We start from the raw sequence: 26,476 nt of genomic DNA on the forward strand, positions 1-26,476 counted from the left end.
CGCCGTGGAGGGAGCGGCTTGCTCGCTCTGCGCCCGCCCGGCCTCGCGTGGACCCGACTCTCGGGGTAGCCTGGCGGGGATCGCCTCCCTGTCGGTCCAGAGACGTCCTCCTCCCCGGCTCGCCCTCTCTGCAAAGTGTTGGTCTACCTCCCACCGCAGAATAATTGGGTCCTGAATTTTATGTAAATCTTGCGTCCAATTACACGTGCAGCAAGATGAGAGACCCAGGTTTTTCTAGAGTTCTGTGTGTTAAGAGACGGTGGGCTGGTTTAAAAAAAAATGTGGTACATATACACGAGGGGTTGTTACACAAAATTATGGACTTCACAGCAATCTGGATGGATTTAGAGTCTATCGTACTCAGTGATCTGTCACAGAGACAAAGAACTGAGTATCACATATTCTCACTCGTCAGTGGATCCCGAACACTGATCATAATACTACATGAAAGGGGTTGGCAGTAGTAGGACACTGCCAGGGGAAGGAATGGGGGAACACATCCATCAAAAAGAGTACCTCATCCCACACCAGGAGAAGTAAGGACCTATGGGAGGCTCAAACTTCACCTGTAGGAGGACCACTTGTGTACCTAATCCTGAATTGTACCCCACATTTTTTTTTTTGAGTTGGAGTCTCACTCTGTCGTCCAGACTGGCGTGCAGTGTCATGCTCCTGGCCACCACGGCCTCGACTTGCTGGGCTCCGGTGAGCCATCCGCCTCAGCCTTCCAGGTAGCTGGAACTACAGGCGCGCTATCCACCCCTGGCTAAATTTTTAAAAATTTATTGTAGAGAGAGGTCTTGCCAAGTTGTCCGGGTGGGTCTTGAACCCGTGGGCTCAGGCAATCCACTCGCCTCGGCCCCCCAAACTGCTGGGATTACAGATGCGTCACCGAACCTAGCCATGTACTCCACATCTTTAAAACATATATAAAAGAGAGAGATGAGGAGTCATTATGGTTAGCAGGGAGACTTCCTACTTCGTGTGCCATATAGATATGTCAAATGTTAACAAATAAAGCCATTGTATGTATAACAATGCATTCTTTTTCTTTGCTATGATACTATGCATAAGAGTTGCTGACAGGTATTGTGCTCGCAGAGCTGTAAACATTAATTTTTTCGTTTAACCTTCACATCCACCCAGGTGACAAAACGGATGATGATAACTTGCTTGAAGGCACACAACTGGGAAATGTGGACCAGGATCTCACTCGGGCCTATGTCTCTCTGAGCCTGTGGTTTCAGCCAACACAGGAAAATAAAAATGCAGCATACATGTAGTATTGAATCACAAATGTCCTTCTCCAATAGAAGTTGGAATGTGTAGCTTTTACTATTTATATTTTATAGCATTTATTTTTTAGTTGGTGTCTCACTCTGTAGCAGGATCACCGTGATCAGGTTCAGGGCAGCCTCGATCTCTTGGGCTCAGGCGATCCTTCTGCCTCAGCATCCCAAGTAGCTGGGACTTCAGGCACGCCACTATGCCTGGAAATGTTTGTAGTGTTTGTAGAAACAAGATTTTACTACATTGCCCAGGCTGGTCTTGAACTCTTAGTCTCAAGCAATCTGCCCTTCTTGGCCTCCCAAAGTGCTGGGATTATAGGCATGAGCTACCACGCTCAGTGTAAACCTTGACTTTCATTTGGTATAATCATGATTTAAATTTTATTTGTTAGAATAGCATATTTAATTGACTTGTGAGTCTAATACACTTGTTACAGAGTCTCAGATTAGGGGTTGATGGCATTCTATGCACAATATATAATTAATGGTTAGGGGTCAAGATCTTTGAGTATTTTCTCACCTGATTGTCTTCACCAGTAAGGCCACCATTTCTAGACTTGACACTGTCATCTCCTGAAAAGTGTTTGGTTAGTGTTAAACTTACTGGTTAAAAAAGAGACAAATTTTACTTGAGGTACTTTGTAACAACATTATCTCCTTCATCTATTTTCCATCTTCCCAGTTTCTGTTATTCAACATAATGTGTAGCCCAGAGCAAATATACTTGCATTTCAAGAGGTGGATTTCTGAAGGACTCATTCAAAGTTTGCAGTGAGAAGCTGAAACCTAAAAAATGTAAGACTAGGGAGTTTTGCAATATTTAGGGTTACCTTAGCACAGTTTTGACTCTTTGGCTGCTATACCCACTGCCTCCATAAATTGAACTCTACCTTTACAAAATCATCTAAAAGAGCCCCCTCCCTTCAGTCCCTGCGCCATTTCTCTAGTTCAGATTCTCACTCCTTTGGAAAATGTTGCCAAGAGTCACCTAACTGGTTGTCTCCCTTCAGAGGCCCCCACCTACGCTATGTAGTTTAATTCTCAGCTTGTTCAAAATCTTCCAATGACCCTTCATTACCCACAGAACTGGATCTCATTCCTTTCCCTGAAACTCAAGGCCAAAATATCTCCAAAATTACTCACCGTTTATTGAAAGATTGAATGTAACACTTATAACTTTCTTTAGCAGGCAACTTTTCACCAGAATTTAATAAAGAATGATAATAGAAGAAAGAATAACCCAAAAATGAAACCAGAGGTATGACTTTTTGAGAATGATGTGGTGTTTAGAAATACAAGGTGAAGAGTCCTGGAAGGTAATGCTGAATGGTCAAGTTGTGAAGTGTTCTGACATATCAGAGTTGAAGACAGATCTGGGGAGAGCCCGTGATGACTCAGTCAAGATTGGAGGTACTGGGGTGACCACAAAGCAAGAAAAACATTAAAAACAGGAAACGTTATGCTAGTTGATGGAACAGAGGGGTGTCCTGTTGAAAGCATATTTTGTATTCAAAATCATGGCTATGCTTTACAATGGTCTACTATGTGTATGTTGCTATATGTAATTGATCCACAGGTATTGTCCTTATTTTATTTAAGAGAAAATAGGCCCAGATCAGTTATGGAACTTGCTTAAACTCATGCAGCTGTTAAGGTGTGGAGCGAGGACACAAAGTCGGTGCTCTTTCCACAACATTTCACCACTTAAAAAACAGCAGTGTAGAAAATGCCTCTGCCTCCCAGCTTAAAGAGATGTGCAGAATAAATTTTTAACTTAGGACACAACGCATGGACTCAAAGCCTAGACAATTCAAAATATACTTCAGAATATTGTTTATAGTTTCATGTATATAAAAATGTAGTCTTTTAAAAAATGGTGGCCATTGTCTTACTAGACTCTGGTGTGGCCATGCGCTCTTTGAGTTATGGCTTTCGCCATGCTTCCTGGCTTTGGCTCCCTTCCCTGCTTTGGGGAGGTGAATTTCCTCTCTCTCTCTCTATTTAATTATAAATAAACTATATTTTCTAATCTAACTTCTGTGCAATTCTTTGCATCTTTAAAAAAAAGAGAAAAAATTAAAAATGGTGAATATAGAGAGAGAAGAACAGGTACTCCATTTTCCAGGGAATTGATTTTTGTTTTCAAGATGTAGAATTATTTCTATGGCAAACAATTTTATCTATTTCTTTCTTTATATTTGTACTTCTTATTTTCTGAAAATTTTAAGTTGATTTTACAATATCAAGCACTAATAGATAATAGTGATAAAAATCATTACCATTGTTTTGCTCCTGATTGTAATCAGAATTTTCCTGGTTAAAGTATATGGCAGAATGAACCCTTACTGAGTTATTAAATCTTGTATCTCAGGAGAAACCCCTCCCACAAAAAAACACTATCTGATTTTGGGACTTATGGAATGACATACAGCTATAGTTATCAAAAGAGAATAGTAGTGGTATCGAAATAGACTAATATATCAATGGAACAGAACAGATCCTAGATATAGACCCCCATGTCTATGTGCCTATGCATAGACATGTTTATGCAGTCTCTGCAGCTGGAGGAGATGTATACAAGGTAGAAAAAGGTTTCTTAGATATGACACTAATAGTATGACCTATAAAGAAAAAAGTTCTATAAATTGGAGCTCATCAAAATTAAACAAAATTTGCTCTATGAACTTCTTCTTCTTACTTGTAAAAATTTTAATATTACCTGTAAGTGTACATTTTGGTTCTGTTTTAAAATGGTAACTTGTTAATACATTCTTGCTAAATATGGGCTTTTTAACTTGCACAAGATTATAAAGCACCATTTCCAGCTAGTAATTGCATCCACAATAAATGCCTAATCTCCTAAATTAAGCTTGACATATAAACAGTAAGTTGTAACAATAAAAAAACTGCTAACAGATTATAACCAGTGAAACTTCACCTCAGGGCAGACTGAACCTATAAGCTGATGATTATTTGAAGAATTACTGATAGTAACTTGGTACAAAGGAAACATATGGTAAACATGGGGAGGAGGGTTTTCTTAGAAATTACAGTATAGTTAGAATCAGATGAAAATGAAAAGAATCAGATCGCTTCATCCATATAAGAAGTTAACCTAATGCAACCTTGCCAAGGTACCAACTGTTGACCAACACTTTATAAAAGTCAGAAATATGGCTTAGCCTGTAATCCTGCGCCTTTGGGAGGCTGAAGTGAGTGGATTGCCTGAGCCCGTGGGTTCAAGACCCGCCTGGGCAGCGAGACCTCATCTCTACAATAAATCAAAAAATCAGCTGGGCGTGGTAGCGCATGCCTGTAATTCCGGCTACTTGGAAGGCTGAGGTGGAAGGATCACCGGAGCCCAGCAGGTCGAGGCTGCGGTGGCCGGGAGCAGCCAGTGCACTCCAGTCTGGGCGACAGAGTGAGACTCCAACTCAAAAAAAAAGAAAAAAGTCAGAAATAAAAATCATCACCATGGAAAATGACAGTAAGATGCTAAATGCTGACAGAGACAGGACATTGGTAAGAATTAAAATTCTGTGCATTTTAGCCTTTGGTAGATAACTGGATCTCCCCAAAGCTAAGCAAAGACCAAAGCCCAAATTAAAATCAATGTAAGTAAATAGAATAATTTTTAACATATAAAATAAAATTTATGGTTTTACAGAAATTCTGGTTTTATTCTAAACAAACTATTAGGAAATCTAGATAATAACAGAAGCCATAAGTGAAAGAATTTGAAGGTTATATTATGCCTAAAAATCCACAAATCATTGAAGTACAATATTAAATATATATTTCTCAGAAGTGAAAGATCAATGTGTGTTAGTGAAATGCAAAAATCTTTCCATATAACTTTGATAATTTTCTACATTTCCAGTAAGAAGTTATTTAACAACGCACTGATGTGTAATCAACAGAAAACAACTAACATCTAAAAAGTTTGCTTAGTTAATGTAATTCGTACTGAAATAATACTGTAGATCTCTGAAGAAAGGGCATTTGTATTTTTTAGTTAAATTTTGGAAGGCCTGTTGAAATATATATGTTAAAATATCAGTTCACTTTATTTTTCTCTCTTTAAAGAGCCTCCAGTTTTCATGATTTTTCTTCTTTGCCTTTTGCTATCTGTTGCTATACCACAGTGTTGTGTAGTCATTTGCACACATCGAGGGGTGACCCCAAAATACCAGAATTATTTGTGGGAGAATGGGTCTCTTGGAGCACAGGTTTCATCCACTAGGTAAGTGTTCTAGGAACCCATCAGCGTCAGTGTATCATCAGTGGGGAGGGGGGAGATTTTTTTCAACGAGTTTCTCCATTTCATGATAGGTGATTTATGAGTACACCTGCCCACACTGTGCTGAGTGTTCAGCAGTTTTTGTTTTGTTTTGGTGTTGTTGTTGTTTTTTAAACCCAAAATGGCATGTACCTGATGCCCCACCATCCCTATTCGCTGGATTTCACTCCAAGTGACTTCTTTTTGTTTCCTCAGATGAAAAAAGTCCTCAAAGGGAAATGTTTTGCTGATGGAAAAAAGGCATCAAAAGGGACTGTTTTGAGCAGTGGAAAAAGTGTCTCGGTAAGTGTATTGCAAATGGAGAGTACTTTGAAGGTGACTGACATTTAAATGTGTAAAAATAAATACATACACAATTTTTAATAAATAAATTCCAGGGGTTTTGGGGTCCCCCTTCATATATGATAAGATACTGATTCATTTTATTTTCTCTCTTTCAAGTGCCTCCAGTTTTTACACGTTGGCTTCCTTGCCTTTTGCTATATGTTGCTGTACCATAATCCTGTGTAGCCATTCGCCCACACCTGAGGCTGAGACTTGGGCTCTGATTCCTCACCCAGCAGGTCCTGGGATGAATCAGTCTCTGGAATGGAAGGAGTAGGGTCTGCCACCCCCTCCAGAGCCTAGTACCCAGGTGTCTGCATTGTCTCATTTGCTCTCTGGGTGGTTTCTGCCCTGGATGGATTCTCAACAGACATGATGTGGCATGCAAGGCTAGAGCAGAGAGAATGAAAGTGACACACACAGGTGGTTCACCTTTCCTATTCTCTTTATAAATCGGTATGTGATACGTTACATACTGAGAGAAATGTGTGAGGTTTTGGCATTCAAGGATAAGATAGTTGTATCTGTTGTTGATATAGCAACAGATAGCAAAAGGCAAAGAAGCAAAATCATGAAAACTGGAGGCACTTGAAAGAGAGAAAAGACTTTTGTCACATTTGATTGGGGGATAAGAAGTAAATATCTCTTACTGATACTCTAAATAAATAAATACTCAATAGAATAACAGTAAAACTGAGTAGATTTTAATATACTCCAGTAAGAAATTGGTGGAACAAGCGGACAAAAATTAGGAAGGAGTTAAAGTATTTGAACAACCAAAATTAAAAGCCTGATATAAGAAGATTCTGCACCCAATAAATAGGAATGCGCTTAAAGGTATTTTTTAAAGCACAGAACCAACATTTAAAAAAACAAATGAATACAACATATTTCAAAGGGAGCGTCCAGAGACTATACATTCTTTTCAAAGTCACATGGAACATAAGGGTGTACAATTCTCAAATTTTATCACACAGATTAAGTTCTGAAACAACAATGAAATTAAATTAGAAATTAACACTAAAAGATGGAAAAGATATATTTGAAACAAACAAACATGCTCCAAAATAATTCATGGGTTAAAAAGGCAATAAATAATAAGAGAAACTATGAAATTGCTACAATGGAAGACTGTCAGAATACATTATGTCGGGATGTTTGATATTCAGCCCAAGTGGCACTATGAGGTAAGTTTATAGTCTTAAGTGCATTTATTAAATTTAGAGACAAGAGGATACGGTGGCATTGTCAGATCCAGGCTTGCTAAATTAGTGCTATTTCTTTAGGCGTCTTAACAAAATTCACCCACACCTTGTCTGTGACAATGGCACGTTCCTGAACTTTTATCTATGGATTGAGATTATGTGATGTGCTCACTACGTAAGTCGATAAAATATGGCTCTTACTTTCAAAAAACTTCCCTGCCTTTATTACTGTTAAATTGTAATGGCCAAGGTACAAACATCATAGATAAATGTTCCATTTTTTTTGTTATTAATGAAGTCATTTAATACTTTCAAGTCTACTGTCTTGTTTATTGTTTACGTCTTTTCCAGATAATTATGCAACTTCATTATTATAATCTCTGAAACATGCTATTAGATATCAAGGTCATCTGAGGTTCCAGCTATTACAGAGTTTCTTCTTGTTATGTTTATTATCTTCATATTTTCTGAAATAAAAATTAAAACTTGTAACATCTAGAAATAACATTTTAATTCATAAACATTTCATGACAATTTCTTAATAATATTCTTTCTTTATGGTGTTGTCTTTGACACCACCACCTTTTGAAATAGAGAAGATAACATTGCATTGGCAAAATATGCAATTCTTAAGAAGTATTAGATAATGCCAATTTTAATACTGTCATGGTGTTAAAATTATTGAGATTATATTTCCATTGGTGGGATGCTAGGGAAATCTGCATACGCAGATTATCATCACAACACTAACTGTTGCGGGTAATGTACAAATATTTAAAAACATTCTTTTTATTTTATCTTTATAATTTAAAATATAAGTAATTATAGAAAAGATTTAGGGTAACTTAAAGTGAAGCACATACAATAGTCCTTCAATAATAATACATGAAAGAAAGCCAGTAAATATAAAATGAGGACTGAAGAAACTTTACTGTGAGTTTAAGATGATATGCTTGTGACATTTCATATGAAATTAGTTTTTAATTTTTTGTTTAGTTAAAGGGGAAGAAAAACTTACAATGGACCAAAGGAATCATGACAGTTCTTTGGAAAATAATATATTTTTCTAGCCTCAAATTCTAAAAGAAAATCGTCACATGTATTTTTACTTAGAGAAACACAAAATTTTAAGTAACAGTTTTGAAGAAAATGCAAAAATGTCATAGAGTATATCATCCTTTAATGAAAGTCAAAGTCATCATCTTAAGTAATGATAATTCAGTTAAAACATTTTGATATGCTCTTGTTTGATACCATCTACATGCTCTTCCTCCATATCCTCCAACCAGGCTTGTTAGGTTAGCAACAACAACAACAAAACAAATGAGACAAGTACATACTGAAATTTAAAGCTAATTGGGTGTCCTTTTATCTGGCTACCCTGCTTCTAATACATTTAGCTGCCTGGCCCTACGCCCAGCGCACTGCAATAAAAGGAAAATCACTTTTCATGAAGGGTGAAAAATTAGCACATTATAGACAAACACTATTTGCTTGCTTATCAACTAACAGGAAAACTTTCCTTTAAATATTTTATTTAAATTCTCAGAAATTAACATCTTATTAATATGGAAATTTTTAGTTATTTCTAAAAGAATTGAAAAATATGTATTGCAGACACAGAACATGGAATAGTAAAAAACATTTCAATTAAATATCTAGAAAAATTTCAAAAAATTTTAAAAACTAAGAAAGTTCATCAATAGGAAGATATATTTCTTTTTTAATTAAATTATTATGTTTTAAACTATAAGTTAGATGAATAGAGCGAAATGAAATTACTTTTGTGCCTAATGAAACTATAGAAGATTTATCTTGCATTTGAAACTTTTATGATACTTACAATATGTAATTTAACTAATTAAGGAATACATTTTACATAAAACTTTTTTAGAAAGACATAAAGGAATGAATATTAAGAAAAGCATAGCAACTAAAGTTGAACATACATATAGCAAAAAAATTTAAAGTAATATAAAATTAACAAACATCTGATAACTGTGTATATATTTATATCAATTTTTATACCTACCATTTTATAACTGAAGACTTTAAGAAAATATGTTGTAGTCTCTTAAGAAAATTGACAGTCAAAACCCTGTGATGCCATTTTTTCCAAAGAATGACTCTGATAATTTTTAAAGAAGTTGTTAGAAATATGAAGCTCTTAATAATAGATATCCTGTTAAAAATTTTAAAAATAATTTCTATATAATTGCAATTGTCATAGTATTAAATTGCTATTGATTTTTGTCTGTTATGCTGTACTAAGTATAGAAAAGAAAAAAATCAAGATTATAACATCAAAATAAGAATGATTATGTGTACATTCTAGTTAATATGTCATGAACTTACAAAGGTGAGGTTAAAATATCTTATCTGGGGAAAAAAGTATAATGGGGTTGGGTTTGGTGGCTCAGTTTGTAATCCCAGCACTTTGGGAGGCTGAGGCGAGCATATTGCCTGAGCCTGTGGGTTCGAGACCAGCCTGGGAAACTTGGTGAGACCTCATCTCTACAATAAATAAAATAAATTAGCCAGGTGTGGTAGCACACTACTACCACACCCGGTTATTCGGAAGGCTGGGGTGGAAGGATCGCCAGAGCCCAGCCGGTTGACGCTGGAGTGGCCATGAGTGTGCCACAGCACTTTAGCCTGGGCAACAGAGTGAGACTCCAACTAAAAAAAAAAAAAAATGTATAATGGAAGAAAAGAAACCCATTATAATAGAACCAAGAAATAGAATGGTATAGACCAATTTTTTTCTGCATCATCTGCAGCTCAGTTTTATGTGTTCTGAGGGTGTGGATTTTTGTGTAAAGAATCACAACAGATACATGTTCATTATGCCAGACATTTCTTTGTCTTGTTTGGAGCTCACTTTTGTTCTTGGATTCCACCTTGCCTGATAGCCAGTGACTCACAAGGACTGAGTTCACAGTCTGTTCTAGGCCCAGTTCCAATGAGTGCAGTACAATACAAAAAGTAGAAAAATTATGAACTTCACAGCAACTTGGATGGACTTAGAGTCTATAATACTGAGCAATCTATCATAGATACAAAGAACTGAGTATCACATGCTCTCATACATAAGTGGACTTTGATCGATGATCGTAATACTATAAGAAAAGGTTTGACATTTGGCAGTAGTGGGAAACTGTAGGTGGACAGTGGGTGGGTGTGGGTTTGGCAGTAGTAGTGGGAATCTGCCGGGAGAGGGGGGTCCCACCTCATCCACAAGGGTACCTGCATAATGAATATTTGTATACCTAGCTCTGAATTGTACTCCACATCTTTAAAAGAAAAAAGAAAAAGAAAAAGCAGAACAGGCCAGGTTATGAATGATGGCAGAAATGTACATATGCACTTCTTACTCAGCTGACAAAGGTTTAAAGCAACCACTTATTTTGTCACGTGAGGACACTGAGGGTAGAGATGTCATTAGTGTTTCAGAGTTGGGAGAGACTGTAAGAACCATGTGCGTTAATCTCTTCAAAGGTTTTTTAAATAAAGAAAGCTCAGAGGTGGGTAAGGCCTTTCTCATTATTCCCCCCATGGCACCAGGCTAAAACCTAAGGTGCTTTGACTCTGAATTCTTTGTTTCTTCTATTCTACCAAGGAGCTATGTCAAGTATCTATAATATTGCTTCCAAAAATGGTGCAAAATTTACGAATGACTTAAAACCAAGCAATGCTGAATTTTTCTTCATCTGTCAAAACAGTGGTCTGAAATAAAAAATTTTGATACATTTAAATTAAATAACAGAGGCATTTTATTTTTGAAATATTCTATAATTTCAATTTTGACCCAAATAGTAAATTTTTAGTCTAAAATTATTGCAAGTTTCAAGACAATTTTTTAGCCTTGTTATTTGAATTGCACAGCTCGGAATATTAAGAAAAGAAGTTTATGTATGTTGGACTTTTCTTACCATGGTAGATAACTTGGGTCTTTAAAAAATGATTGCTCAGTTTATAAATGCTCTTTAGAACATATAGTTCTGTCTTAAGAGTAACTGCTTAAACAACGGTATTGTATAGTCTTTCTCATGTCATCACTCCTTTTCTAGGTGTTATTTTCTAAGTTCATGAAACATCGCCTATTACTGGAATTACATTTCAAAATCTTACTTGCAAATGCTGTTCTCTTCCAGGAAATGATGAATGTATACCCACATGCTGGAAAAGAGAAGGTTTATATTGGACACAAATTTCCTTCATTCGTTGCTGACAGATCTTCTGGAGGAGAAAGATAAACAGCAATCTTATGTAAAAAATCCAAATACTTCTTGGTCTTGCATTTAACAATGGCAGAGTTTTTATTCAGAGTTTTTGCTAGAGTTCTATGTTAATATTTAAAAATATAAACAACACAACTAATTCCGAGCTTTTTCTTTATAAGAATCGTTGAGCAAAAGAATTGGGGTAAGAAAAGGATTTTCATTAAAGCGTGTATTTTCATGAACTCTGTCTTAGAAAGCCAGGCTGCTGTTGTACCAACTAAAATTTTCCTTTCCTTTATTTCAATAACTTATCTTTGAAATTTAGCGTCTTCCCATCTATTCATTTTTGTCAGGCTATATCATTCTGTCTTTTGCTTCCCATATGATTTAATTCCTGTATTGAATTACATTCCCTTCAATGTCTTCTTAAATAGCAAAAAGTATGTAATTAAGGCAGTCGTTTTATATTAAATGAAAGAGAATTTGGATAATTTTAAAAATGAAAGTCAGGGCCAGACGCAGTGACTCAGCCTATACTCCCAGTACTTTGGGAGGCCGAGGTGAGAGGATTGCCTGAGCCCCGGGGTTTGAGATCAGCCTGGGCAACTTGGTGAAACCTCATCTCTACAATAAATCACAAAAACCAGCCAGGCGTAGTGGCGTGCATCTGTAGTTCCAGCTACTTGGAAGGCTGGGGCGGAAGGCTCGCCTGAGCCCAGCAGGTCGAGGCCATGGTGGCCATGAGCGTGCCGCCACACTCTGGCCTGGACGACAAGCGTGATGAGACTCCAATTCAAACAAAACAAAACAAACAAACGACAACAACAAAAACAACAACAATGAAAGTCAGAATAATAGCCTGTGGTATCATTCTTATCAAAAACAAAAATTTGAAATGACGATGATTGTTGTCTGGGAATTATTTTACAGACTTTATAAATAGAAAATTCAGAAAAATAAACCTCAAGTTGATATGCACAATTTCTTCAATAGTGGGTTTATTTAGATGCATTCCTAACCACTACTGACATATAGAAAAATATCATATTATTATTATTTAGATTTAAAAATATAGTTTATTTAAAAGTAAATTAGAGAGAGAGAGAGAAGGGTGAGATAAGATTCACCTTCCCAAGGTGGGGGAGGGGATCAAAGCCTGGAAGCCTGGCGACAGCCAGAGCTCAAAGAGCACATGGCCACACCAGAGTCAAGCAAGGCCATGGCCAGTGGCTGCTTGTGGTTGAGTCCTTTTAACCTTTCTCCTTGATGGGGGAAGATCATTAAGGTGATTGGGTGGTGGAAAATATCATTATTAAATTATCGCTTTTATAACTGTCTTACTGATCTAGAATTAATTTAACTTGAAGCTAAATTAGCATCAGATATAATTGGTTGAGGAATTAAAATTTAGCAAGTAAGACAATGGCGCCCCCAAAATATCTCCCAAATAACCTGTTGATAAAGCAAAGCAGAGTTCATTGCATACAGCAGTAAGGGGGATAACTACTCTTATGGAGTCTTGGGAGTCTATGTTCAAGTCCTTTGTCCTTTTTAAAATCGGATTGTTTACTGTAAGAAAGGGATTGGCAGTAGTGGGGAGTGGGGAGCACATACCATCAATAGGGTACCTGATCTTAAACCAAAGGGGGCCAAAGGGAGGCCCAAACTTTACCACTTGCATACCTAATCCTGAATTGTACCCTACATCTTTAAAATACAATTAAAAATAAATAAAAAAAATTGATCGTTTACTATTGTTGGATTTCGAGAGTCCTGTACATATACTGAATATGTGCTCTTTGTTGGATATGGAATTTAAACATACCTTCTCCTAGTGTGTGGCCTTAATAATACCTTTTACAGCACAAAAGTTTTTAATTTTGATGATGTCAAATTTATCAATTTTTAAAAATGGATCATGCTTTTGGTGTCATTTTAAAGAATACGTCACCTAGTCCTAGGTTTGGAATGTTTTTTTCATGGGCAGAAAGGTGAGTTGAAGTCTCACTCTGTCGCCCAGACTGGAGTGCAGTGGCCGCTCCCGGCCACCGCAGCCTCGACCTGCTGGGCTCCGGAGATCCTTCCGCCTCACCCTTCCAAGTAGCTGGAACTACAGGCACACGCTACCACACCCGGCTAATTTTTTAATTTATTGTAGCGATGCGGTCTCTCCAAGTTGCCCGGGTGGGTCTCGAACCCACAGGCTCAGGCAATCCACTCACCTCAGTCTCCCAAGGCGCGGTATTACAGGCTGAGCCATCGAGCTCAGCTTTTCCTATATTTTCTTTCAAGAGTTTTATAATTTTACATCTACAATAGATCATCTATTTTGAAATAATGTTTGTATAAGGTATGAGGCTTAAATTCTTTCTCTTGTATTAATATTTTTAATATTAATGTTAAAGCACCCAGTCTTCTAACACTAAACGTGAAAGAGAGAGGAAAGGAAGGAGAGAGAGGGAGGGAGATCAATCCAATTGATTCCGAAAATATTTTTTGAAAAGTCTTTATCCACAGAATTGTATCTGCTTCTCTGTCAAATATCAATTGTCACATTTTGCAAGCCTACTTCTGGACTGTCTGTTCTGTTTCATGAACCTATATTTTCACCTTTCTGCCCATAAAGTCTCGTCTTGATTACTGTAGCTTTGTAGTAAGTTTTAAAAATGGGATGCCCTCAACTTTTTTTTCCAAGATAATTTTAGCTAATCTAGTTTGTCTTTTCTTTAAAAGCTTAGAATCACCTTGATTTATATTTACCAAAAAGTTTCTTCTGAGATTTTGATTAGAATCGTGCCAAATCCATGGACCAGTTTAAGGGGCATTCATAGCTTTACAATGTTGAGCCTCTATCTATAATCATATATGTCTCTTGATTCCTTTTATCAGCATTTTGAAGTGTTCAGCATAAAGGAAATATATAAATATTTTATATATGCTTTTTAAAATCACTGTAGATAATTTTAAAAAATCGGTTTTCAACTTTTCTGTGCTGCTATACAAAAAAGTGATGGATTTGTGTGTGTAGACTTTGTATCTTACAACTTTGTTCAACTCATTTATGTATTTATATATGTATATGGTTATTTTCTTAATTGCACTGGTTTGAACTTCCAGGAAAATGTTGAATAGGAGTGGAGAGGAAGGACATCATCTCTTTTTTCCTAATCTTAGGAGAAATCATATAATACTCCACCATTAATCATGAGATTAGCTACAGGATTTCTCTAGATGCTCTTTAAAAAGTCAGAGAAATTTCTTTCTGTTGTTAGTTGACTGAGAGCTTTTATCATGAATGGATTTTAAATTTTTTCCTATGATTTTTCAGCAACGTGTGGCCTTTCTTCTTTAGAATCTTGAATTGGTGGGTTACATTGTATGATTTTAAAATATTAAACCAGTTTTGGATTCATAGGGTAAACACTAATTGGCATAGTTTATTACTCTTTTCATGTTTTGCTGGTTTCAATTCACTGCTACTTGATTGAGAATTTCTGTCTCTACATTCATGAGGGATATTTGTCTTTGATTTTTTTTTTTTTTCCACTGTCTGTCTAGTTTTCATGTCAGGGCAATGCTGGTCTCATAAAACAAATTGGAATGCCATTCCTTACTTTTTAGTTTTCTAGGAGATAATATATACAATTGGTATTATTTCTTCACTTAATGTTTAGTAGAACTCACATTTTAAACTACTTTGATCTGGAGATATTTTTTCCAGAAAGTTTTCAAATGCTGATTCAATTTCGTTAGTAGATATAGGACTATTCAGAATGCCTATTTCATCTCAAATGAGTTTTGATAGTTTATACTTTTTGATGGATGGCTCATTTCATTTTCAAGTTGCTTAATTTATATGCATAGAATTGCTTGCAATATTCCCTTAATATCCTTTCAACATCTGTGAAGTTTGTTGTAATATTTCCTTGTTCTTTCTAATATTGATAACCTGTATCTTTTTAAAGTTGTCAACTGTGTTAGAAATGTGTCAGTTTTACTGCTTTTTTTCAAAGAACCAACTTTGATTTTCTCTATTGCTTTTTTGTTTTTAATCTTGTTGCTTTCTGCATTTATTATTATTATTTTCTTCCTTCTGCTTCCTTTGGCTTTTATTTTCTCTTGTTTTTTCTAGTTTATTAAGGTAGGCATTGAGATCATCAGTGTGAGAGCTTGCTTCTCTTCTAAGATATAGATTTCATGCTATGAATTTTTTCATCTTATTAAGAAATTTTATGTATTTATTTATTTTAATTTTTAATTTTAAAGATGTGGGGTACATGCTATAAATTCTAAGCAGTGCTTTAGCCGCATTCCAGAAATGTGGACACATCGTATTTTCATTAATTTCAAAGTCTTCTAATTTCCTTTAAACTACTTCTTTCACCCATGGCTTATTGAGAAGCGTGTTGTTTAATTTCCAAGCACTTAAGATTTTTCAGTTATTTCTTTGGTGCCGATTTTTAATTTGATTCTTTTATTATTTCAATTTAAGTGCAGTAAACATTCATTTATGATCCAAAATATAGTAATTTTGTTGACTGTTCTATGGGCATTTTAGAAGAATGTGCTTTCTCCTATTATGGTTGTAGTGGTTTTTAGAAATCAATTAAATCCAGTTGGCAAATAGTGATGTTTGGTTCTTTTATTTCCTGGATGATTTTCTGCCTATTTGTTCTATATATTACTGAGAGAGGAGTGTTAAAGTGTCCAGCTTTAACTGTAGATCAATCTACTTTTTCTCTTAGTTCTGTCAGTCTTGGTTTCATGTATTCTAAGACTCTTGTTGTTAGATGCATATACTTTTAGTATTGTTTTGTCTTCTTGGTGTACTGATCCTCTTAGCATATATAACTTTTTTGATCTCTGGCTTATTTATTTATTGCTCTGAAGTCTACTTTGATATTAATATAGCTAGTAATACAAATTTTCTTCATTAGTATTTGCATGGCATATATTTTTTCATCTATTACTTTTAATCTACCTATAGCATAATTTTTTTTTTTTTTGAGTCAGAGTCTCACTCTGCCACCCAGGCTGGAATGCAGTGGCACACTCAAGGCTACTGCAGTCTCGACCTGCTGGGCTCAGGTGACCCTTCCACCTCAGTCTTCCAAGCAGCTGGAACTACAAGCACATGCCACCATGCCCGGCTAATTTTTTTATTTATTGTAGTGATGAGGTCCCACCAAGTTTTCCAGGCTGGTCTCAAACCCCCAGACTCAGGCAATTCTCTTGCCTTGGCCTTCCAAAGTGCTGGGATTACAGGCTTGAGCCACCATGCCCAGCTTCAGCATAATATTTGAACTGAGTATGGGCATCATTAGTTACATCATTTAAAAAATTTATTCTAATTATATGTGTCTTAATAGCATATTTTGAATAGCATATTTTGATCATTTATGTTTAATTTAAATATTGGTATTTATTATTTCTACCATTTTTTTCTTGTTTGCTCACTCTCCTTTTTTTTGGTCCTTCTGTGTCTACTTTTTTACTGCATTTTTGTGATCCCTCATTACTTCCTTTAATAGGTAGAAGTGTCAGTAAAAATTTAAATTATTAGAAATTTAAAAATTGTAAGTAGTCATCAGATTTAGGTTGGTAAACAAATTTTAGGTAATTACATTAAATATATAATATTTTTCTAAAACATTTGGTATTCATAAAGTAAAAAAAAATACTCACAAGAGATTCTCCTGAGTCACACATCTTTACCTGAAAAAAGTCATTCAAGAGCAAGTCTATGGGTTTCTCTTTGTAGAACATTAAAAAAAAACGTACAAAATCAGGCAAATCCTCAGATCTAAACAGCTTTCCTAGGAGAAAAGGTAATTAAATTCATATTTAGTTGTTCATTCCATCCATGGGAAACAAGCAAAAAAAAAAAATCAAAATTTAAATGTATCTTATTCCTTAGAAATAAAGATTAAAACACGAATGAAGTTGAAGGATGATAAAGTAAAACAATACCTCCGCTTAAGTATTAGGGAAGAAGAGTACAAACAGGCGTAGAGTAGCTAGTATTCTCAGAAGAGCAACTAACTAATAAAGATTGATTGTCTAAACTGAGAGAGAAAGAAGTTAAAATGGAATTGTAGGGGATGTAATCTCTCAATTTTGTACAAACTGTGATTTTTTTAGCCTATTTTTTTGTAGCACATTATCAATCCACTACATTTTTACCTCTAGTACTCAATTTTTATAAAAACATACTGTATTATTTCAACATTTGAGCATTATTTTATCAGAATGTGATTTTTCTTTTATATTTATGATTCTTAAAAGGTTTACTAAATGTTAAAAGATTATTTCATTAGATCCAATGATTTTTTTTCTAATATATTGCATCTTTAATTTTAAAATGAAGTTGAAGGAATAAGATTCGGGTAAATGTTCACTTCATAGTAAATAATGTAAAATACATCTGGCCGTTTAATAAGCATGATAGTAGGGTGTAAGCATACTTCATTCTTCACTAGGACTTGAGTTTATATGGGCCATGTAATCAAATATATAATTATATTTAAATTTTTTGGCACTCATTTATATAGTAACCAAAGCATGTGATTCAATGATGAAAATAGTTGTTTCAAATCTTAATTTGCCATAAAATTCTGTTTAGCCAGTTCATATTTTGGTAAATAATGAATAATAGAATTATTATTATGATAAAAAATCAAAGTTTCTATGAATTTAAGCTTAAATAAGACTTTGGCACCCCTGAAATAGTGCCCCTTGTTCAATATGCTTTTGTGGTACTCAGAATGTAAATATCCTTTATGCTTCTCGTACCTGGCTTTGCTGAGAAAATTAAATTCTTTGAAAATTAAAAATTTTCAGAGTGATATACCAACAACACGATTTCCTCTCCAGACTTCTCACTGGATACACCTACTACCTATCATTTTTCTTCTCGTCTTAACCAAGACTTTAGTAAAACATTTGGGTCCTTAAAATTTTACAGGAAATTTGGAAAGGAAAGTGAACAAGTAAGTATATGAAAAACAGATGAGCCTCACCAGCCCTCAGAGAAATGCTTTCTACTCCTCAGAATGCCCAAACAATGTGTAAATGCAATACTAATAATAGATAAAAACAAAAGTGGAGCATATGAAGCATGAACTCTTTTTTTTTTTTTTTGAGTTGGAGTCTCACTCTGTTGCCCAGGCTGGAGTGCAGTGGCATGCTGCTCACAATCACCGCAGCCTCGACCTGCTGGGCTCAGGCAATCCTTCCGCCTCAGCCTTCTAGGTAGCTGGAACTATTATTGTAGAGATGAGGTCTCACCAATTTGCCCGGGCTGGTCTTGAACCCGTGGGTAAAGGCAGTACTCTCACCTCAGCTTCCCAAAGTGCTGGGATTATAGGCGTAAACCAGGGCACCCAGCCAGCATAAACTCTTATGGACTGCTTTTGGCAACACAAATTGTACAGCCATTGTGTAAAGAAAGTGGCAATACTTGGAAAGCCAGCAATCCACTCCAGGGGACATCTCTCATCATTTTTGGTTTTGTGGTAGCAAACAATTAAGGTCTACTCCTCAGGGTATGGATGCGTCAAACAGTATTTTATGCAGTGAGAAAAAAACCCCAGCAAACGAAATTAATGTAAAAAACATGTTGAGAGTTTTAAAATCTAGTTTTGAGAACAAAGATGTAAGTAACAGGTATTACTGTATTGTCATTTACTTAAATTTAAAACGTGCAAACATGAGAAACATCAAATATTTTACATGGATATTGTATAAGCATAAATATCTTAATATTGATAAGTATTTTGAGCATATTAGAGTGAAAGCCTATGAGAGGGCAGGAAGTAGGGGAAGAGTCTGAGAATAAAATAAAATGATAAAAAAGGGAGATCTCCTGCATGAATCAATCATGTCAGACACCATGAAGTGAGGAGTAAGACAAATCAACTTGAGTCCTTGAGACTCAAAGTAAAGAAAAAAGGATAGAAGTAAGAAAGAAAAAAATGGAAAGTCTATGGAAGAATTGTAAAAAAAAAAAAAAATTAACATTGTGGGAACAATTTTAGGAACTTTTCTGTGGTGGGTATAACTCATATCATGTTTTCATATTTTTCAAGACTGTCAGCTTTGGTATACTAGAAATTGCAGAGACTTTGTAGTACTGCGTTCAAATTCCTTTCTCTGCAACTTTACTTCTCTGACTTTCTGTATTATTCTATGGGAAGCAGAGAAAAGCACATTTTAGCCGCCGAGCTAACATTTGTGTCAGACTCTAAGCAAGCCTTTAATAAGTGGAAGTTCCTTTGTTTCTGTAATGCATGTGCTTATATGTCAATCTGCTCATTTATATTGTCTACTCAGAAAAAAAAAGTGGTTAAAAAATACATTATCTGAAATCTCAGTATTTGAACCTGATTATACCACTAAAATAATAGTGTCTTTATAAAAATTATGCCATTCCTTTCCATTTAGTAACAAAGTCTTTGATAAATTCTTAAAAACGTTAAAGACTATTGTGTGCTAAAATCAAGATCCAATAAAATAGATGTATTACTTACCTATGAAGCCAAGCATTGAAAACTTAAGGTAAAGCCAATTACTTGAAGTCATATGATGTACAAAATCTGTTATTTTTGTCAAGTACATCTTTTTAGCTATGACATCATCTTCCAGCTGGAAAAAAAAGGCAATAGTACCTTTAACGCCATTAAATCATATTAGCTTGAAGATAAAAAATACAATAGAACATATTAAAGAAAATGTTGTTTAAGAGGTAATCATTTTATTTTTATTTCAATCTACTGAGAGAGAATTTATAGCTAGTGAATTTTCACTTGTTGATTCTGAGATTAACCAGACCAGAGATTATGTTTCTTTTCTAAATAATCTGTAAAAGTCCATCCAAATCCTCTTTGAAAGACTCTCTCATGTAAATGCATTCTCATTCTCACAAAACTTCAGTTCCTAGTTTAAGATTGTCTTAGTCAGTTACAGCTGTTATAACAAAATACCATAGACCGAGTGGTTTATAAACAACAAACATTTATTTCTCACAGTTCTGGAGCCTGGGAAGGCCCAGATCAAGATGCCTGGCAGATCTGTGTCTTCTATGGACTCATTCCTCATAGATGGCCCTGTCTCATCATGGTCACACAAGGTAGGGCTGGGGAACTCTCTGAGCTCTCTTTCATAAGGGCACTCATCCATCACAAGGGCAAAGTCCTCCTAAGGCCCATCTCAAAGGCCCATCTCCAAATATGGCCACCATAGCGGTGAGGATCTCAACAGCATAATTTGGAGAGGGAAGCAAACACTCAGACCACAGCAGAGACTAACTAGCTTTATGCTTGAGGTTTTAGGTGCCATGTTCTGTCTCCAAATACTATAGCTGACAAAGCAGTCCTTGGCAAAGTAAAGACAAAAGGACACTGGGCACTTTTGTCCCAGCTACTCATTCTAACCAGTTGGTTGGAATGGTGGTATAAATAAGCCTAAAAACATCCTCCATGAGACAGAGGGGGACAAAGGAAATGAGAGCTTTCTCTGTTTTTTCACATACATTATGCATAACCCATAGACGAAGACAGTCTCCTAAATGACTCAGAAAAGTGTGGATGTCCTCAGATACATCACCAGGGCATGGAAACTATAGTGTTTCAAACTGAGAATGAGCATTGACTGGATCTCATGTTTCTGTCACATTGCCACTAACTAGAAATCAATAAGAATTTCTTTTTCTTCCAATAAAAGAGAAGACTTGGCTTTAGGGCTTTCTCTAATTTTCTCTCTACTCTTCAATGATATTCTACAGATGCTTCACACAAATGCACACTGTCTATGAAGTGAGGAGCATACTATCGGAAAACACATTATTATTTAACAATATAAAGGAATTTAGGGGTACAAACTACACACAATAGAATCATTTTTGCAAACACAGTAAGCACTGTAGAACTGTGTCACTCATAAAGTATGAGGCAATGTAGAAAAGCAATGATAAATATATACAATGCCTGATAGAAGTGCTCAAAATACATTTGCTTAATCTAATAAAATCGTAGGCAGAGAAACGTAGGCAGTATAATTTCTAATTTTTTGGGGGGGGTGGTCAGAGTCTCACTCTGTCACCCAGGCAGGAGTGCAGTAGCACAATCACAGCTCAGCACTGCCTCGGCCTCCTGAGCTCAGGTGATCCTTCTGTCTCAGCCTCCTGAGTAGCTGGGACAACAGGCACACCACCACACCCAGCTAATTTTTTTTTTACTTTGTAGAGATGAGGCCTCTCTATGTTTCTCAGGCTGGTCTTGAACTCCTGGGCTCAAGCAATCCTCTGTCTCCCATAGTGCTGGGATTACAGGAGTGAGCCATGGTGCCCAGCTGCAATTTCTAAAGTTTTTGCTAATATGAAATTATCTTTTCAGTTTGCTTCAGGTAATTATATTTCTTCTGTAACAGTGAACCTAGCAAGAAGATTAATATATAAACAATTTTAGGCTTTTGTTGGCATTTTGATATAATGAGTGTTTTTGTTTTCTACGTATAAAGTAAGATGGAGGGACACAATAAGGATGAAAAAAATTAAAGAAGGAAGGGAGACTAATAATAATACTTTCAATTTAAATTATCACACACACCCCACAAGTTCTTACCTGTAAATAATACATGGCCTTGGGTTGAGCATACAACATTAAAATGCAAAAATCCAATACTTGTTTGATTCTCCGACTAAAGATGAGCAATAAGATCTGTTAATATTTGTCATTATTATTTAATTTTTATTTATAATCGTACTAGTAATTAAAGAGTAAACTTTTTACATTTTACTAACAGAGTACTGCTACATTAAGTAACACTGAATATTAGTTTATACTAAAGTTTTCCATTTCAACAGACAGTGTCTGCCATTGCTAAACTAGGATAAGCATAATCTACTTATTTTGCATTTCGGTAGTTAATTTTGATCTAGATACTAAAGTTAATATTCTTTCTGATCCTAGGTCTTGTTCAAATGAAAGTATAAAGAAACTTTATTGTAACTTAATACTACACTAGATACTAGGTCAGGTCCTGAAGAAAGAAAAAATAATACACAAGGTCGTTCCTGCCCTTCTGGGTCTCATAACTTAGTATGAAAAGAAAAACAAAATTAATAAAGTTAGAACAATTAGATAAGTGCTATGTGAAGATAACAATGTTTACTATCTTACAGTAAGATTACCAAAGTGTGAGGCCAGGTGCAGTGACTCATACCTGTAATCCCAACACTTTGCGAAGCTGGGGGGTTGGATTATTTGAGCCCAGGAGTTCAAGTCCAGCCTGGGAAACATAGTGAGACCTTGTCTCTACAAAAAATAAAAAAAATTAGCCAGGCATGGTGGCTCATGCCTGTAGTCCCAGCTGCTTGAGAGGAGGGAGCATCACCTGAGCCTGGAGGACCTAGCGTGCAGTGAGCGGTGATCGTGCCACTGCACTCCAGCCTGGGTGACAGAGCGAGACCTTGACTCAAACAAACAAAAACCAATCGTGAGAAGTGAAAGAGGATGCCACTTAGTTTTAAAAACTGATGACGAGAACGTTGGTGGAAGCCAGGTCATGCAGGATCTTTTATGACATGGACTTGATTGCATGTGAAAAAGATTATTCTGGCTACAGTTTGGAGAATGGATTGGCAGAGATCCTAGGCTAGGCTTAGGAAAAAGCAGATAGATCTTTAATGGTGAAGGCCTGCACTAAGGCCAAACACTGGAATGGGGATGAGAAGAATGATATGCAGAGAGATTTAAAAAAAGAAGCAGTGATAAGATACTAAGGGCTGAAGGAAAAACAAGAATCTAAGGATGACTCCTAGTTTTATGACTCTAAAAACTGGGTTTAATATGTGCCACTAGCTAAAGCAAGGCAAAACCCTTAAAAGACTTCCAGATTCTGACATATCATTTAAAATTTTAAAACAATACTAAGCTAATAGGTTCCCAGTATAAGATCTTTTTCTGATTTTTTGATATATCTTCCTCTTTATTGACTTTTGTGGAACAAAATTATTAGATTTCTGTTAACACCTACCATATTTGTTACCAAAGATGATAATCCTTTATGCGTATAGAGCTTTTAATTTTTCAAGATTCTTTCACAAATGTTATATTGTTTTCATAATGACTCTTTCAAATATATAATGTAGATTTCATGAAACACATGAGCAAGTTGGAGAAGCTAAGAAAAAAGGACTAAATTTCTGCCTAGGATGACCAGGAAACAGAAAACTTAGGACTAGAACCCATGTGTAATGAGTTATAATACCAGGCTCCACTCACTTCATTATGCTTTTGCTGATTTTTGTCTACAAACATGAACACTGATCATAAATTGTGGGTTGGCAAGTGTTTAACAAGTGACTCGGGGGTGGAGGGATGGAGATCCCTGATTTGTAGCCCTGGCCCATTTCTGTGGTGTAAATACTTCTATCGTGGCTCGTGCTGCCAACAGGAGTTCACTGAACACAGATCTGGGAAACAATGCACATAGTCAGTTCTTGCAAACTAGTAGAAGCTAGCTCCATAACACCACTGTGCTGGAAATGATGTCTATAGATGTTGACTCCAAGTTTTCATCAAAGTTAGTTATGTAAGGATGCTGTTTTCTAAAATGGCATACCTCTTAAGTTGTGAGTCCTCGGTTGGTTGCTTGACATTTGAGAGGTCTGGATATAAAAAGGCAGGTACTGAAATAACCTCTAAGGATCCAGACTTCACCTGCTTTTTGAATCTATTAACAGAAGTAAATGGAGGCTTACAATTGAATCTTTAATTTACCAAAATGACATAGACACTTGAAAAATTATTTAAAATGTATGATATAAAATCAATTTCCTCTTGTAAAAATTGAAATTTTTAAGTTTACAACCAGATGTGTAATCTGACATCTGAAATACTAGAATGAATGGGTTATGATAGCACAGTAACTGCAAGAGAACAAGAACATTAGATCACTGTTACTTGCATAATTTTGAGTTTCATATGAGTCTTACTGAATAGCAATATGGCTCCTGAAACCAGACTACCACAGAAAGCAAGGTTTAAGTCTGACCATTGTCCACAACTCATTGGAGGAATGGGTATACTTTGTAGCATCTTTATTTTTTTAAAGCTAATATAGGCAGCCAACAAGGACATCTCTAAAATACATAAAATATTGTTCATAAAAATTTTAATGTGAATCCTGTACTATTACAGTAAAGGATGGAAGACCAGGTAGAACATTTTAAAAGGTGATCTTTGAAGATATGTAATATGATTTTATTTATTTTAATTTAGTTTTTGAGTTGGAGTCTCTCTCCTTTGCCCAGGCTGGAGTGCAGTGGCACACACGATCACGGCCGCCCCAACGTTGACCATGCTGGGCTCTGGCAATCTTTCTGCCTCATCCTTCCAAGTAGCCAGAACTATAGATGCGTGCTACCACATCCAGCTAATTTTTTGATTTATTGTAGAGACGAGGTCTCTCCAGGTTGCCCGGGCTGGTCTCAAACCCGCAGGCTCAGGAAATCTACTTGCCTCGGCCTCCAAAAGTTCTGGGATTACAGACTGAGCCACCGAGCCCGGTCATATAATATGATTTTAAATGGGATTTAAATCAGGGCATTACATTATTTATTAAAATGTTAAGGGTTCAAGAAAATGCTTATTTTATACTACATAAAAATTTTAAAAGCAGGACAAAGTTTTATATGCATGATCTCAAGTATATGCAAAATAGGCCAACTCTGCTTTGACTATTTCTGAATGCATGGATTTCAGTTACCATGTTTTAGTTTAATAACACCAGCCTCCGGGAATAACACTGCTCAAATTGTAGTCGCTGTGGTATATTAATTGTGAATAATTGTGTAAATTACAAGCTTCGCTGCTAGCTCCTAATACATAAATCACTACATAAACAGCAGATGCCCATCATCATCAGTGACTCATCAAATTACATCTTTTCAAGACTGTTTGTGATTGGTCACTGTGCATCTTATTCAGTTCACTTGCAGATAGCAAAATGTGTTTCCTCATTTCCCAGTGGCAAACCCAAGTGGCATTTAACAAAAATGGGTAACCAAAAGAGGGAATTGACTGACAGATAAAAGTGCAGAAAGTGACAAGTAGACGTGAACGTGAATATGATTATCCCTTGACAGTTGGTCATGGGACTGTGGATACCTCGCTGTTAGAGAGACTGTAGTTGGGCAACAAAGGGAATTTAGTGAAGGTGAACTCCAGCGACATAAATGAGGAAAATGGTTGTGGTGAGAAGTGTCACACAGAAAGTGACGATAAACTCTCAGATGTGTGTCATGACATTGAAAATACAAACGACAGAATGTTGGATCCTGATCCAAACTTAGAAATATAACAGTTTGCCAAAGCATAAAAGGGATGTTTGTTTGGTATTTTAAGTTGTAAGATAAGAAAATGGCAAGCACCATTTAAAGGACTCTTGATATATTGTCTAAAAGAAAAACACTTTAATGCTCAATATTTTTTTTTTTGAGTTGGAGTCTCACTCAGTCGCCCAGGTTGGAGTGCAGTGGCACACTCACGGCCACCCCAGCGTCGACCTGCTGGGCTCCAGCGATCCTTCCGCCTCAGCCTTTCAAGTAGCCATAACTACAGGTTACAATGCCTGGCTCATTTTGGATTTATTGTAGAACCGAGGTCTTGCCAAGTTGCCTGGGGCTGGTCTCGAACCCGCTGGCTCTGGCAATCCACTCGCCTCGGTCTGCCAAAGTGCTGGGATTACAGACTGTGTCACCGAGCCCAGCCTCAATAATTTTAATGTTTAAATTACAGTATCATTTAGCTTTACAATATTTTAATTTGAATTATCTTTACAATATTTTTCGTGTTTCTATATGTTTACAGTTGGCAGGAAGAGAGTAATGTTTTGAAAAAGATTTAAAGGTCGTGGAACAATTGGGATTTGCCCATGGATTGCTAATGTCACCTCACTTGTTTCAACATGCTCAATTGCCATTATGGCCTTGCACCTCCTTGCAAATCAAGGACTGCCTGAGTATGTGTAAACACACACACACACACACACACACACACACACACACACACACACACACACACGAAAGAAAGCACATGTTTTACAATGGTCAAGTATCATGAGCATGGAGTTGGA

General features: G+C 36.1%; 1 protein-coding gene across 1 annotated transcript in view; it reads right to left on the reverse strand.

The window, feature by feature from the left end:
- The window catches only part of MGAT4D (MGAT4 family member D), a 58,295-nt gene that overhangs the window by 6,862 nt on the left and 24,957 nt on the right, over positions 1-26,476 (reverse strand). Inside the window, exons 7-11 of the mRNA XM_008054909.1 lie at positions 23,963-24,073; positions 21,961-22,036; positions 19,870-19,984; positions 17,027-17,157; positions 11,250-11,357 (exon numbers count right to left, since the gene is read on the reverse strand). Coding sequence (XP_008053100.1) covers positions 11,250-11,357; positions 17,027-17,157; positions 19,870-19,984; positions 21,961-22,036; positions 23,963-24,073 — 541 coding nt within the window. The remainder of the gene's footprint in view (positions 1-11,249; positions 11,358-17,026; positions 17,158-19,869; positions 19,985-21,960; positions 22,037-23,962; positions 24,074-26,476) is intronic.

This window comes from Carlito syrichta, unplaced genomic scaffold (assembly GCF_000164805.1).
Source record: "Carlito syrichta isolate Samal-C Ts95f unplaced genomic scaffold, Tarsius_syrichta-2.0.1 Scaffold301609, whole genome shotgun sequence".
In the NCBI taxonomy this organism is placed as follows: Eukaryota; Metazoa; Chordata; class Mammalia; order Primates; family Tarsiidae; genus Carlito; species Carlito syrichta.